The sequence below is a fragment of the Malaclemys terrapin genome, chromosome 2 (genome assembly GCF_027887155.1).
Source record: "Malaclemys terrapin pileata isolate rMalTer1 chromosome 2, rMalTer1.hap1, whole genome shotgun sequence".
Lineage (NCBI taxonomy): Eukaryota > Metazoa > Chordata > Testudines > Emydidae > Malaclemys > Malaclemys terrapin.
Genome location: NC_071506.1, coordinates 228433418 through 228449937, shown reverse-complemented (window position 1 = coordinate 228449937; position 16520 = coordinate 228433418). Strand labels below are relative to the sequence as shown.

At 38.7% G+C, this 16520-nt stretch overlaps 1 protein-coding gene across 2 annotated transcripts in view; it reads left to right on the top strand.

The window, feature by feature from the left end:
- Positions 1-16520, top strand: part of LOC128832660 (dynein axonemal heavy chain 11-like) — a 161042-nt gene that overhangs the window by 103679 nt on the left and 40843 nt on the right. For both annotated transcript variants that reach the window (XM_054020209.1, XM_054020210.1), the window contains 4 exons: positions 448-621; positions 6127-6362; positions 8232-8354; positions 15247-15451. In XM_054020209.1, coding sequence (XP_053876184.1) covers positions 448-621; positions 6127-6362; positions 8232-8354; positions 15247-15451 — 738 coding nt within the window. The remainder of the gene's footprint in view (positions 1-447; positions 622-6126; positions 6363-8231; positions 8355-15246; positions 15452-16520) is intronic.

The window sequence follows — 16520 nt, the reverse complement described above, 5'->3', positions numbered from 1 at the left end:
TGATGTGCTGAGACTACCTCTGAGCTCATTTTCTCTGCCAGTTTGGGCCTCCAGAACCCTGCCTTGTTGAGCCAGACATGCTAGTCTGCTCCAACACAAATCCAGGGTCTGAACCACGCACCCCAAAGCTGCAGGCTTAACTGAAAACAGCTTAAGAAGTGCTCCTGTCTCCAGCACCCAGACAGCTTTGTAATGATACCTTACAAGAGACCTTTTGCATGAAGCATATTCCAGTTACATTATATTCTCACTCATTAGCATATTTTCATAAAATCATATGGAGTGCAATGTCACACATCTATCACTGATATTGTGCATTTCCTTACACCAAATTATTGTTGTTCAATACATTTTTAAGTTATTTTGAGGTTAACTCTTCTGCCAACTCTGAGTTTAATGAGGTAGTCAATATATCTGTCCATGAAATGTTATAATTTTGTATTTTAGGCTGAAAAAATTCGTTGGAGCCAGTCTATTAAACATTTTGAAACTCAAGAAAAGACACTGTGTGGTGATGTCCTGTTAACAGCGGCTTTTGTGTCCTATGTTGGATCTTTTACAAAACAATATCGTCAGGAACTGGTGGAACATATGTGGATTCCTTTCCTTAAATCACAAAAGGTAAAACTTATTGTACAAAATGGTGGCCCATAATGGAAGCTCAGGTCCATTAGCTTCTCTGTAGTTCAGAATGTAAAAGTACAGTTCTGCTCTTAAAAGTTGACTATGAAATGTCTTTGTAGAGCTCAGTGTTTGTCTTTCTATGGCTTTGTATCAGATTTTCTCAGAGTACAAGTAAAATATTGTTTTCTCTAACAGTAAGGCTTGCAAACTCTACTTGGGGTCTGAATGCCAAGTGAGTTTCTTTCCCTTTTACACATCTTCATTCTGTAGGCCAAATTATATCCTCTGCTAATCCAGTGCAATAGCTGTCATTACTGATGGGGATGTGTAAGGATAAAATTCCATTTAACTTTCAGGTTCCAGAAGAATTTTGAAATGGCTTTCATTATATTGATTATTGCAGCATCCTCCTCTCTGACCTCCTGAACACACCAATCAATTCAAAATGCAGCCACTAAACTAATTTCTCTTGCCTGTTGATTTTATCATGTAACACTGTAACATGATAACATGTACCATGTAACTTCTTTGACTCCCTCTACTGGCTTTCCATCCAATATATCAAATTTAAGCTTCTTATCACCAATTTCAAAACTCTGTCACTCTGCCCTTCCCTGCTTATACTCCCTTATGAAGTTTTGTGTTGCCCCCTCAGCTCCTCTGCTCTGTGAGTGAATGTTCCCAGCCTCTGTGTGTTTCTTAATCTACCCTTACAGTCCTCATCACTGTAACATTTCAGCACCCAGGGCTGGCTCAGGCTTTTTTGCCACTCCAAGCGGCGAAGAAAAAAAAAATGTGTTTGACCGCGGCGCTTCATTCCTCAGCGGCAATTCGGCGGCGGGTCCTTCACTCCGAGAGGGACTGAGAGACCCGCCGCCGAATTGCCGCCGAAGACCTGGACGTGCTGCCTCTTCCCATTGGCTGCCCCAAGCACCTGCTTCGTTCACTGGTGCCTGGAGCCGGCCTTGTCAGCACCTCCCAATTATTACTGGATTTTATCCTCAAAATACCCCTGGGAAGAAAGAAAGTATTATCATCCCTATTTTCAAATATGGAGCTGACGCAAAAGGGTAGGTTAACTGATGTGCCCAAGGCCACACCAGAAGTATGTGGCTAAGCTGTGAATTTAATCCAGGTCTCCTGAGTCCACCACATCCAGCGGTGTTTCGACTGGACCATCCTTCTTCCCTCATCCACCTGTTTGTCAGATTCTCACACAATCACCTCTGTGACCAATATGACCTTCCTGATCTTTTCTGCAGGACCCATTTCTGCCTTGCAGCCTCTAGGTGACTTGTATGTAAATTACCTATTGTTATTCCTTGCCCCCTGACTCTCCGTACTTCTTTGTCTTTAGACTGTGTGCTCCTAGGAGAAGAGACTACCCTTAACTCTTAGCATATTGTGATCTCTACCTTAAATTAATAATAATAATTTCTCTAATACACTCTTTAAATAGTGGTATTGCTAGTCAAATCAGCTCTTTTACTGAGTGGCAATTTCAGATGTGTTCCCCATGGAGAGAGAGAAATATGGTTAATGAGTTGTTTTAAAAACACAGGTGCTAGCTAAAAGCTCTTCTTTATGAAAAGTAGAAGATACAGTGATGCAGTCTCTTAGTTTTGTGCAGGTTTGGGACATTAGATAAAGTTACATATTAAAATAATACCTTGCTTTGTAAAAACACACCATCATCACCAGCACAATGCTATGTCTGCTTCCAAACAAATTTATTTCATTTCTTGAAACTGACTATACTATTTGTCACGTTTTACTTTGCAAAATTGATGGCTGTGTGATTAGAATCAGGGTTTAAGCAATGTTAAAGAAATACATCCTTTGCCATAGTTCAGTAATAGTTCTTACCCAACAACAAAATTGTTGCCACAGTAACTAAACTGGAGATTATCTAATCTAATCTAAATTGGGGAATAAGAATAACCTAGGGAATTATAGTCTGTTTAACTTTGGTACCCAGAAAGACAATGGAGCAAGTAACCAAATAATCAATTTGTAAGCACTTAGAATTTAATAAAGTGATAAGTAACAGTCAACATGTATTTATCAAGAACAAATCATGTTAAACCAACCTAATATCCTTCTTTGACAGGGTAACAAACCTTGTGGACATGGGGAAGCAGCAGATGTGATATATCTTGACTTTAGTAAGGTTTTTGATACTGTCTGACATGACCTTCTCATAAACAAAGTAGGGAAATACAACCTAGACAACCCTACCATAAGATGGATGCACAACAGGTTGGAAAACTGTACTTGGAGAGTAGTTATCAATGGTTCACAGTCAAGTTGGAAGGGCAGATCAAGTGGGGGTACTGCAGGGATCTGTCCTGGGTCTGGTTCTATTCAGAGTTTTCAACAATGATTTGAATAATGGCATAGAGAGTATACTTATAAAGTTTATGGATGATACTAAGATGGGAGGGATTGCAACCTCTTTGGAGGGCAGGATTAGAGTTCAAAATAATCTTGACAAACTGGAGAAATGGTTTGAAATAAATAGGTTGAAATTCAATAAGGAGAAATGCAAAGTACTACACTTAGGAAGGAATAATCAATTGCGCAAATAAAAAATGGGAAATGACTGTCTACGAAGGAGTACTGCAGGAAAGGATTTAGGGGTTACAGTGGATCATAAACTGAATCTCAGTCAAGGTGGATAAAAATCAATGATTTTTTAAAAAAATAAAATAAAAAAAATCAGATTTTTTTATTTTTATTTTTTTGATAAAGTGCATCCAGCAATCATCCTTCCATAATGCTAACTGTAATAAACTTCAGAGCTAAGGGTGAACCATTCAAGAAATATATATTCGCTGATGATGTTTTAAAGAAAGTCATACCAGGAAACTGGTGGAAGTCACTTCAGCACTTGGATTCAGAGACTGTTGAAGTGATAATCTCACTTTTAACAGCAGTAGCTTCTTCTGCTGGTGTAGAAAGAATATTTTCTTCCTGTGGACTAATTCATTCCAAATTGAGAAATTGTTTGGGACCTGAAAAAGCAGGAGAGCTTGTGTTTCTTTTCCAGATTATGAGCAAACAGGAAAATGACGGTGAAGATGACTGAGTTAGCTCCAGAAGCCAATATTTTAAGTTTTTCATGTTGACCTGGCTGACACAATCAATTTAATTTTTTTTAAATATTTCATTTAACTATTTTAGTTAAAAACAATTTTAACAAAAACAAACCTGATTTTAAAAAACTTGAATGTTTAACTAAATTCAAAAATTCATATGCTTGTTTTGTTAAAATATTATATGTTTGCTGCTGAAGAAAAAAATCGAGCATACATAACGTTATTGTTTTAGTTAAACAAAAAAATTTAAATGTTTGTCTGGTGATGTTCTCCTCCTAATACAGTATGGCAAGAAAATCCTCCAAATATTAATGATGAACCTGTTGAATTGGAGATAGTTCACCTCCCAATGACTTCATAAATATCTGTTTCAATTACTTTTGGTAAATGAAATAACCAAACAATCATTCATTTTCTGATATAGCTGTAAAACTAATCTGAAACGTTTTCAAAATAAATTACTTTAAAAATGTATAGTGTGTACCTTCTAAAAATGAAACCTACATCTACTCTACTCAGAACTTATAAGGCCTCAACTGGGGTACTGTGTCCAGTTCTGGGGAAGATGTGTACAGATTGGAGAAAGTCCAGAGGAGAGCAACAAAAATGATTAAAGGTCAAGAAAACATGACCTATGAAGGAAAGATTGAAAAAAAATGGGTTTGTTTAGTCTGGAGAAGAGAAGATTGAAGGGGGACATAACAGTCTTCAAGTATGTGAAAGGTTGTTATATAAAGGCGGGTGATAAATTGTTCTCCTTAGCCACTGAGGACAGGACAAGAAGTAATGGGTTTAAATTGCAGCAAGGGAGATTTAGATTAGACATTAGGAAAAACTCTCTAACTGTAAGGGTAGTTGAGCACTGGAACTAATTACTTAGGGAAGTTGTGGAATCTCCATCACTGGAGGTTTTTAAGAACAGTATAAATAGGCATCTGGCAGGGATGGCTTAAAAAACACTTAGGGTACGTCTATACTTACCTCCGGGTCCGGCAGTAAGCAATCGATCTTCTGGGATCAATCCCGGAAGTGCTCGCCGTCGACGCTGGTACTCCTGCTCCGTGAGAGGAGTACGCGGAGTCGACGGGGGAGCCTGCCTGCCGCGTGTGGACCCGCGGTAAGTTCGAACTAAGATACTTTGACTTCAGCTACGTTATTCACATAGCTGAAGTTGCGTATCTTAGTTCGAAGTGGGGGGTTAGTGTGGACCAGCCCTTTGTCTTGCCTCAGTGCAGGGAACTGGAGTAGATGAACTCTCAAGATCCCTTCCAATCCTACATTTCTATATTTTCTATGATATGGTACATTCCTTTTAGTGCTACAGATTTTGCCAATCTGGTTAACCATAAAACATCATTTCCTGTAAACATTAATTCAATACTTAGACGTGTGTGTGTTGGGTGGGGAGGAATAATCTGTCTCCCTCCCCCCAAAAAGTGTTAAGTTTTGGAATTCAATTCCAGCTGCTATTTGCCAGAAATAAAAACCTAGGGTGAAATTCTGATACTGTTGGAATCAGTGGGAATTATTCCATTGACTTCCATGAGGCCAATATTTCTCTCTTAGAGAGGAAAGTTCTGTATCCCATTATCAGTCCTCAGACCCATAGAGTATACTGTCTATTTGGAGATTTCCTTAAAACACTTGCTTTTTTTTTTTAATTCTTCCTGTCTTGCGTGTGCATCCCCATCCTCCTACCTTCATGCTTCATGATATAATATTTTCATTTCTTTTAAAGCACACAGAAGCATGATAACACTTAGAGTAAGTATGACTATCTGATGGCTATTTGGCTTGTGTGAAATGAGTTGGAGGTGGCAGTGCAGTTCCTGGTCAGATGGCTCCAATTAGTGAGCTTATTGGCTGTCTTTGCAGAGAAGCAATAGCAATGGAGATTGCCCTGTCCTGTGATTTATGTAGGTGACCTCTTTATCCCATAGCTGAAGCACATTAGCAAAGTGGTGCAAGAAGCCTGTTATGCTGCTACCCATATTGTGTACCTTTTCTGTACATAATGAGCTTTATTCTCCAGAATTACCAATTCAATGCCATTCATGAGCACTGAATTTGTCCTCCTCTTTAAGTGTTAAAAGCTATATACACTGCAAACTATATACACATATGCTGTTTACTTGATTTAATAAATCCTAAAGAAAATATTTATGAAGTTTCTTAAATGAAAAAAAAAATCATTTAAAAAGTACCATTGTAAATTATAGGATTATCTGCTTTGCATTATATATCCTGTTTCTTTTGGCATCTGATAGGCCACAGGAGTCTTACTTTCTTTTATATATAATAAATCTCTAATTACATTGGCTCCTATTATTTTGTACATCACACTGAGTCTTGCCTTGCTACTTTACAGTCTTGCTGGATTATTATATTTCATTCTGATTCAAAGGTTCCTATTCCAATAACTGAAGGCCTGGACCTGATTGCCATGTTGAGTGATGATGCTACGATTGCAGCATGGAATAACGAAGGACTGCCCGGTGATAGAATGTCAACAGAAAATGCCACTATTCTAACACACTGTGAGCGTTGGCCTCTGATGATAGATCCCCAGCAACAGGGAATTAAATGGATAAAGAATAAATATGGAACTGACCTTAAAGTCATATGTCTCGGACAGAAAGGGTATGTGTGCGCACTGAAGAATTAGCTCTCGTATTTACTGCTATAAATTTCCCCTAATTTTTACAAAGACTTGGTGTTTGTTGTGTTGTATTTACTTGTAGATTTGAAATATTATAATACTGCTGCTTATTTATCCATGGTAGCATTTCCCATTTTAAAAGCTCTGCTTGAAAAAGACACTTTCTGCTGTACTGTTTTCAAGTGCTAAAGAGAGAATAAAGTTAATGTTGGAGGTGCATTGTACGTGAGGGCAAATTGGTTTTCCCATAAATAGGATGCTAAAAGCAAAGGCTTTGTTTAGTTTCCTGATTACTGGACATTTTATATAGTACAGTTTAGTATATAGGATAATGGCATATATGTACCTAATGCAGAATGAGAGCCTCAATTAGGGTGACCAGATGAGAGACATGAAATATCGGGACGGGAGGGGGGCCAGCAGCGGAGCAAAAAAAAAAAAGAGCCGGAGCATAGGAAAAATTAGTAGGAGCTGAGCACCCACCGTACTAGCTCACCTCCGCCTCCTCTGAGCGGGCTGCCATGTTCTGCTTCTCCCCCTCCCTCCCAGCGCTTGCGCTGCCGTACAGCTGATTTGTGCAATCCTGAGAGGGAGGGGGGAGGAGGAGAAATGTGGCGTGCTTGGGGAAGAGGCGGGGCCAGAGCGGGGATTTGGGGAGGGATCCAATTGGGCAGGGAGTAGGCGGAGTCGGGGTGCGGCCGGGACTGAGTTGGGGGGGCCTGAGCCCCCTCCGCCTGTGCGCCGGAGTGCAAAATATAGGGACAATTTGCGTCCCGACCAAACATCGGTTGGGATGCGGGACAAACAAATAAATATCGGGACAGTCCCGATAAAATCGGGACGTCTGGTCACCCTAGACTCAGTCTAGTGGTAGTACACAGAAAACTGCATTCAGTAACATTATCTAAAGTGTTTTGAATTCTGGTAGCTAAGTTTGAATGGAATTAAGTTTAGGTTCTGTGGAATGGGTCTGTTTTTATCTCCTGTCATGCTGACTTTGATTTATTGAGGGGCTTGTGGTCAGTTTTGAACTGAATGTTATTTTATCTGCTGCAGTAAAATATCTTTGAAAACTACCACATCTCTTTAATAACTTTCAAAACCTTTTAAAGACTATCGTACTAGAAGAGGCTAGGTTAGTTTATTTTATTGAAATTCAGGTACAACAGATAGTTACATAGCACAGTACAGCACATGGTCTCAATAATGCCTCATTTTTAAAAGCTTTGAACAATTTAGGTCCTGTCTGCCTCCCTGAACTCATTTTTTTATACTTTTCCCACTCAACCCTTTCTCCTTTTGCTTTCCCAGGCTATACAAATAATTGTCCCCTTTGTGACCTCTTCTCCATGTCTTCCCTGCAGCCTCTTTATGCCTAAAATGATATAGTTTGGCCCATATTATTATGATTATTTATTTGAATTACTGCTATTTATTTGTCTTGTGGTAATGCCTTGGAGCCCCAATCATGAATCAAAACCCCATTGTAATAGGCACTGTGCAAACACAGAACAAATCACTTGAGAGCAAACATCACCTGCATGTGAATTTGAATTCATTGTGAATTTTCAATGTAAATGTTCACATCAATAGTTCTTCAGGGTAGGACCTTGTCCTTGTACAAAGCCTAACTTATGTTTGTTACTACATAAGCAGTAATAAGGAGCAAAGACTTTTGCCTCAAATGCACAGAATTATTAACCACTGGAAAATATCTTTTTGAGTGCAATACAGCAGGTTTTGATAGAGCTCTTGTACAAATATTTCTCATTTGTATAATCTAAAGCAGAAATATATTGCTCCATAACTAGCACATCATCTAATAGGTAGGATATGGTTTTTGTGTTAAGGCTTTTGAAGACCATTGAAAGAGCGTTGGCCTGTGGAGACACCATCCTAATTGAAAACTTGACTGAAACGGTAGACCCAGTACTTGATCCCTTACTTGGAAGAAACACAATTAAAAAAGGGAAGTAAGTATTCTTGAGCAATCAGGATTTTTGCCTGGGAGTTGCTGCCAAGGTCACTATATATTTTTCTTTTTCTTACCTTCTCATCATAACTTTCTATGCAGCATTTTTGTTTTGTTTTTTTAAGCAAGGTGATGACTTAAACCTGGTGATGAGTAAATATCAAATAATCGGGCATCTGGATGTGGTTAGATAAGCACCCAAAAGTTCATATGCACATCAGAATGTAAAACCACCAATGCCATCCCAATCTTCAAAACCTGTGTGGAAATATTATGACCAGACTTTCTTGTGGGTTTTCTCATGCTTTGTTTTTCTAGCCTTAGCTAGAAACTGGAAGTGCAGAGACGTGCAAAATTAGGGAAAGGTAAACAAATTTTTTTGAACCCCAGCAAAAATTTGCTTTATTTTTAGAATAGTACTTTCTATTTTAAATGCCTCCAATGTTTATTAAATTCTTTATAGTTAAATATACAACACTTAAAGTAAATTTATTCATGATTACTCACAAATTATAAGGATTTAATAAACCAGAATAGATACACGAAGGGGTCCTATAGCAATTTTATTTACAATAAAATGTTGCAGCCAGATCTAAAACCTATTGAAGTCAATTAGTCTTTCTACTGACTTCAATGGGCTTTGACTCAGGAACTAATTGATAGCCCCTTCCTGGCAGTGGAAATTAATACACACTTGTACCTCTAGACATGGGCCTTCCATGGCCAGAGAAGAGGCACATTGGTGGGAAAATGCTGTACCTGTGGCTGAATGGAAAATTTCAGTCTCCAGTGCTTTGCAGCACTTTTCATAATAATTTCAATTAGTATTTTATGAGTATTAAGATTTTAAAATAAATTTATAGCACATCAACAACTGCTGCAATTACATTGGAGAGAAATTTTGGTTACATCAATTTGGAGTAAATCTTTTCAGTTGATCGATCTTTTCAGCTGAAATATGGCAACATGATCTCTCGTCAAATACAAATTTTCATTTTTACAGGCTGTGAAAAATCTCTTCAAAGGTTTTGAATTTTGTGAGAGTGAAACAAATAGCAAAAGTTTGTTTCCCCCTGATACTTGGTCTTCCTGGATAGCCACCAGAGTCAGGCAGAAGGGACCATAGTTTCATATGTCCCTCAAGCAGATGAGGCCAAGTGAAATATGCTTGTTTTATTAGTGATTTGATTACTCACACACCAGGAAATTAGTGGGAGGCAAAATACTGCTATTTGTGTTTGCCAAAAACAACCACCACCACCACCCATTTTTTGGCAGGTAACCCAAATTTTCTCCTTATTTGTCAAAGTTGCACATAAAAACTATGGAGTGTACACAAGTTCAGCTTCTTGAACGCATCACTTGTTCAGGCCTAGCACCATTTTATGCAAGACACAGCATCGCCCTGCACCTTACCCCCTTGAAATGTTTAATTTTCATTACATTTTAGGCAGTAACTAAAGAGTCTCAAACAACTGCTCTACTCTTCCCCAACTATCTCTACTCACTGCATTCTTGGTTAGATGATGATCATTCGTTACTATTTTTCAGTCCACAAAAGTTTGCTAGGTACCTCACGATACAAATAAGATAACACAAGGACTGATTCTGCTTGCACATACACCAATGTAAATCTCAAGTAATTCTATTAAGTCCTAGTTACGCTGGTATAAAACTGGTGTGATCAGAATCAAGTCCCATGGTCCTGAAAGTTTTACTATCTAATTTCAGACACGATGTAACAAAGAGGGTTATAAAATAGTAGGGAGGAGTTGAGGTGGAAAGGGCAGGGGTCGCAGCAATATAATTATACAGTAACTCAGCAAAGGCTTGCGCATAGCATGATGGAGCAATATATATAAACACTAGTCAATTTAATATTTAGTAATCAGTGTGTTTAAGTGTTCTTTGCAGGAATGAATAAAAGGTCATCCAGTTAACATTTCAAAGACATTACACACAATGAATCATGGAAGATGTGCTATGTTTACCTCCTGCGGCAGTGGAACTATGCAGACCTCCCCTAGCAAACAAGCAAAGTTTTCAGCATCCTGTTTTTTAGTAGTTTTGTCAGGCATTTGTTTTTTCCTCCTAATAAAGAAAGACTAGAAAGATGTTTGTGATAGATATGGTGCAGTCCAACAGTTGAAGTTCATTAATAATTGGAATGTTGTAGAGTATGAAGTAATGAATACTAATTACTCCTTTCATGTCTGACAGCTCCCTGCAGACCAATACATCAGCCTAGACTTTAATTTGGTTCTAGTAATGGTTTCATCAATAGTACATTAATTCTGTGTTTGAAAAGATATACAGTTGAACCTGACCCACACAGTAGATACCACTGTCATAAAATGGCCACATACTGACAACAGCTGGATAATTAGAAATAATTAAATCCACTGAGCTTCAGACAATCCTAATTTTAAGTAAAATATGTCTTATGATATCAATCGACAGAAAGCATAGCTGGGAAGATATATCAACTTGTAGTCCTTCCAAAGAAAATTTATTAGCTTACATATTTAAAAACTTGCTGATTTGTGAAGCAACTTCATAAAATTATATTCCCCCATAGTTAACTGAGGTTATTCTTGAGCTTAAATCCTGTACAGTCACTCTGTAATGAACATACCATAATACCAATTTATGGTGTTGTTTCTGAATGAAGACTGCTGTCAAAATTCTCAGTTTTAGAGAACCTCATAGATATAATCTTCTCATACAACATGAGTGACTGCAGTGGGAATGGTGGGTATTTGGCATCTTTGAAAACCAGGCTTACTATCTTTAGGCACCTACGCTTTAAAATGTTGGCCGTGCAAATGTATTTGCTGCCTAACAAACACCTTAACAGGGAGTATGTACTGGATTGTGATCTCCTTTTCACAAAAAGGATTGGGGTATTATGAAGTACAAATTGTACTTTGAGATGTTTTCAGGTTTGATTGTGCATATAGTTGCAGCATTAGTCTGATAACATTGTGTCCATGCATGCGAGACATGACTGTTATGTATTCTTTAGGAAACAGCACGACAATTAACTCAATTTCTATTCAGGAATAGCTTTCATTTCCTTGAATGTTTTGCCAGCTGTGCAACTTTCAGGCAGAATTTTTTTCCACAAAACTAGTTTGACCAACTTGTACAGTCTGCCTGCTGAGATTGCTTCAGTCTGCATCTGATTAGTTCAGCTTTGCTCTCTGCATTAGTTGCTGGACTTCACAAGTGTGAGGCAGAAGCTTTTAATTTAAACAGCAGGGCTTGAAATAAAGCTTTTTATAAGTCAATTGAAAGGTGGTCCCCTTCCCACCCTCCCCCCCAAAGTAGGAAAATATTGTTTCTCTTGCTTTCTTGTCCAAAAATCTACCTACCACCTCTCTTCATCTTGTCTGGGGCACTCTGAAAGCAGTAGTAGTAGGAGTCTGATGTATTTTATACCATTTAGAGGCACAGTTCTTTAACGGGAACTATCCATCTTGAAATTATACAGGAGGTCAGACTAGATGATCTAATGGTCCCTTCTGGCCTTAAACACTATAAATCTTAAGTAGTCAAACTATTTACTAAAAAAGCTGTTGTTCAACTTTTGAGATGGATCGGGGATTCTCACCTTTTTTCATACAATGAGGCCATATTCCTCCACTCAAGACTTCCTCCTCAGCAAGTCTCTTCTCCTAGGGTCTTGGGTGTTATCCTGCCTTTTCTCCCAGACAACTTACCTGCAAGGGAAGAGCTGTTCCTTTGGTAGATTGGTTCAGCCATGGTAATTAATCCTCAGGATGTGAAGTTTCAGCCTCCAGATCGTTCGGAGTATCTTCCAACGCAGGGGATTGCCTTCCATAAAGTGGCTCTCTTTGAGTACGTCATCAAAACTTTCTCTATTCTTGGTCCTTTGATGCAGGAGCCATTCATTCCTTTCACCTGGGATTGGAAGAAAAAATGGGGTGTTGCTTTGGGTGTCAGGTCCTAAGAGAGAGAGACAGAACAGAGATGATTTCGTTGGCTCTCTTGGTGGTCTCTGTGTTCTCAAACCTAATCAATCTCATACTGAGCTGGCCCTGGAAACTCCCCTTCTTCCAAATCTATTCTCCCAATGATTAATTCCTTTTGTCCACTTCTGGTGCCTCAAACTAATGCATGTAACTGACTGAAACTGCTTTTTAGATTAAGGCTTCTCTGAAGTTGCTGAGTAGCAAGCAGCAGAAAAGTTGAAGTTGATGAGAGAGAGAGCTCCTTGGTATTTTTGAAAATCAAGTCACTTATTTAGGTACACAATTATAGATTTAGGCACCTAACTTGAAGCTCCTATTTCTGAAAATGTTGGCTTTTGTGCCTACTCATCTGCTATATCCATTGTTCATAGACCCATCAGAAGACAGGAGTTTAGTTCCCATCCTTACATTCCAAGATTCTTAAAACAAAGCAAAACACCACCACCAACAAAACATTGTTGCAAAGACCTCGCTATTTTCTTGGTGTTACAGGTGCTTTGGGATTAACCTCTGGGACATGTATCTCTCACTTTATTTTGAGGTAGCCCTTTGGGCTGTGGTAATTTCTACTAGAAAAGTGGGGGTGATCTATCATTGTTTCATTTTTCTCTGAAAGTCTCTAACTAGAAGGAAGTGGAGGTTCCGCAGCTTATATATAAAGCTTGTTTGCAAGGTCTTCTGCCATGTTCCCTGGCAGAGGGAGACTTAATGCAGTCTGTTCTGATTGTCTCAGTTGGTAGGATGGGAGATGAAAAGACTATAAGTGAAGGAATTACCAAAAGTAATCCTTTGTAGTAATTCGTGTAGAGCCAACTCTTGTACTACCTCTCCATTCAGAATTCTACTCGTAGCACTTACACACATTATATTATTTCATACTCCAGAATTAATTTCTAGATAGATACAATTCATGGAAACAATGAAATGATTCTGTTGGGTGTTTTCCCGCCCCTCTGGTTAACATCATTGTTGCTCATATTCTTTGAACCATGAAAGCGCAATAACAAAACATTTATTTTTCCCAAATCTGCGACTAACAAAAAAGTGAGCATAGCTGCAGTTATAAAACCTACTGAGTCATTATGTAGTTTTTGCCTTTCATAGACGATAACCACACAAATTGATAATTTATTACTTCTGTGAATTGAGAACTCATAAAATAATACTTCTATACAAGAGTCCAGGGCTCATTTAACAGCCAGACTTCCTTTCATTTCTGTAAGGTAGTATTGTTCCCTTGATAGTTTTCCTCACTGACAAAGCTAACTGATGTACTCCTCTGTCAGAGACCTGATTCCAACACCCGTATGCCCGTGTATATGTATGTTGCGCTGAGGTCAAAATTACCCTCTTAGTTGTGCTCAGGTCTGATGTTTTGCTCTTGGTATCAGTTTAGAATTCCACATTAGGAGCCTAACATATATCATAGAATCATAGGGTTGGAAGGGACCTCAGGAGGTCATCTAGTCCAACCCCTTGCTCAAAGCAGGACCAATCCCCAGACAGATTTTTACCCCAGTTCCCTAAATGGCCCCCTCAAAGATTGAACTCGCAACCCTGGTTTTAGTAGGCCAATACTCAAACCACTGAGCTATCCCCCCTGCCTTCCTCCCAATGTGTTGCAAGAACATGGTATCAGAGTTGAAATCTGCCTTGCTGACCTGAGAAGTGAATTTTATCCTTTGGTATTAAATCCCACCCAAAAAATGATAAACTGGATGCTGGATCCTTTTTAGTGCGGTTTTATATAGGATTTGGTTAATTTTCTTTTAAAATCCAGGCTATTTATATACAGGTGCCTAAATAAGAATTTAGGAACCTAACTTCATGCTGCCAGGTTTCAAAAGTTTGGCTAGAGTTAATATGCTTTTTGCAGGCCAACCAGCTTCACCATCTGCCATTATTCAGAGGCCTTTTTTCCTCTGATTCTCTAAAGTTGTAAGCTCAACGGCAGTTTGACTGAGCTAATTGCTGCGGTGTGCAGGATACCACCTCCCTGTTGTTCAATCTCATTTGTATTTTTCCACTTCATGGTGCTATGGAAAAGAGGTAAAATAATAAGAGATCAAAGACTACAGAACATTAATTTTTGTTTTTCAAAACTATGCCATAAAATAAGAGGGCTAGGTCAATGTTATCTTATCTCCATGTCTCATCTTGATGCTTTAGTAAGGTCTCCTGGTAACAGTAGCACCACAGCATAGTGCATGCTGGGACATCATAGTAAGGGCAGAGCCAGCAAGCAATGCCTTACTTAAGGGATCTTAAGTGGCATAAAAGATAAGTTTAGAATCACTCACTCTGTGCAGCATGTGACCTAGTAATTAATTTGTTTTAAACAAAACATTTTGTTGGCCACCTATAAAAATCCTCTTTTGTTCATCAGTCGACGGCCCTTTGTCTTTTCCTGTCATTTGTTAGTTTATCATAACCATGTATTTCTGTTTGTTTCTTTGTGTTAGCCTTTATAGCTGAAATATTTAAAAGATGCTAAAGAAAACAATTGTAAGAACACACACAGTTCATGTAAGAATTATTTGAGAGCTTTGTCCAAGTTCATGGTAAGGAGCAAGGGCACAAGGTTGCCTCTGAACTGTGAACTCTTCTATACTGCAACCTGTTTCATTGCCAATAAGCCACAAGCGTATGCTGCTATATGAGCAAGTGAACCTATGGAAATGAAAAGGATGAAATGGTGGGTGAGTCTAAACTTCATTTGCTTTAGGTGAATTGTATCATCCTCATGTTGTGTCTCAAACTGCAAGTACTGAGCATTTGGTTTGTGTCTGTTTTCTGTGGCATTAAATTTGTACAGTACTGGTCTTATGTAATGTAGGATATTTGTGAATTGCTTTATTCAGTACTGTTCCCATCACTTTGCATGTTAACTATTGTCAGGTATATCAAGATTGAAGACAAAGAATGTGAGTTCAACAAGAATTTCCGTCTGATCCTTCACACGAAGCTGGCTAACCCTCACTATCAGCCAGAATTACAGGCTCAGACCACCCTTATTAATTTCACTGTCACAAGGGATGGGTTAGAAGACCAGCTGTTGGCTGAGGTTGTTGGTGTTGAAAGACCTGACTTAGAAAAACTTAAGGTGAGACCACCTTTTGACCAGTCAGTTGCTGTTCCTCAGGGTCTAAGGCCATCATTAATATACCCAGTTGAATCTACTGAGCAGTGATTGTCAATAACTTGTATATCAAGTAGATACCGAGAGGTGCGTGAAGCACTTCCTGGAGTCCCACTGAGTTCTCAACTCTGCAAGTCTTGGAGTTTGGTTCTAACATAAAGTAATGCTAGAATTTATATATCATGATCTTATTCCTATTTTTCTTTCTGCTCTTCCATTTTCACCATGTCTGTGAATGGTGAAATGGATTAACCCCGTTCAGTGTATTTTGTGAGTCAATGGTCTTGAGCCAATAAGCACAAACTAAATTTCATGCCAACCTGTAAGAGGATATGACTGCACTAGTAGGCTCTAGGGCATTGGGTTAATTGTACTAAGAATCTATTCTTGCTATTTGTGCAATGCAAAAATGTATTTATGGCAATAATAACACATTTTACAGTATTTATGAACAGAAATATTTGTATAAATGGTTGAAAAGGGGCCTTGATTAGATTTGTCGTATGATTACTGGATGCTAATTGAAAGATTAAAAATATATAGGTGAAAAATTAATAATAAAAGTACTTCATATTGCTATAGCACATTTCTTCCAAAGATCTTGAAACACTTTGCAGACTCAAATGAGTCAAGCCTCACAACACCAGTAGGAAGTTGAGACTATTTTACCCATTTATAGAAGAGTAAACTGTGGTACAGTTGTTAAATTACTTTTCAAGGAACAGAGCTGGGAACATAGTCTTAAAAATTCTGAGCCAGATTCTCCCTTGCATCTGAGCTCTGCTTGGGGCAGAGTTGTGGGGACAGCTGTCTGGGATGCAGTTATGCTTCCCTGATCATCTGAGTCATTTTCTGCCAGCCTCATAGTCCAGTGGAGTGCCCCCAGTAAGGGACCATATGCTGATTGGGTGTTCCCCCTAAAGATCATAAACCAATGGATGATCAAGGTATCATAGCAGACCTCTGCCATGCTTTCTCTGCCCTAGCCTGCATGCTGAGGTGAGGGGGAAGTGGCTAATGCAGGAGTTGGCTC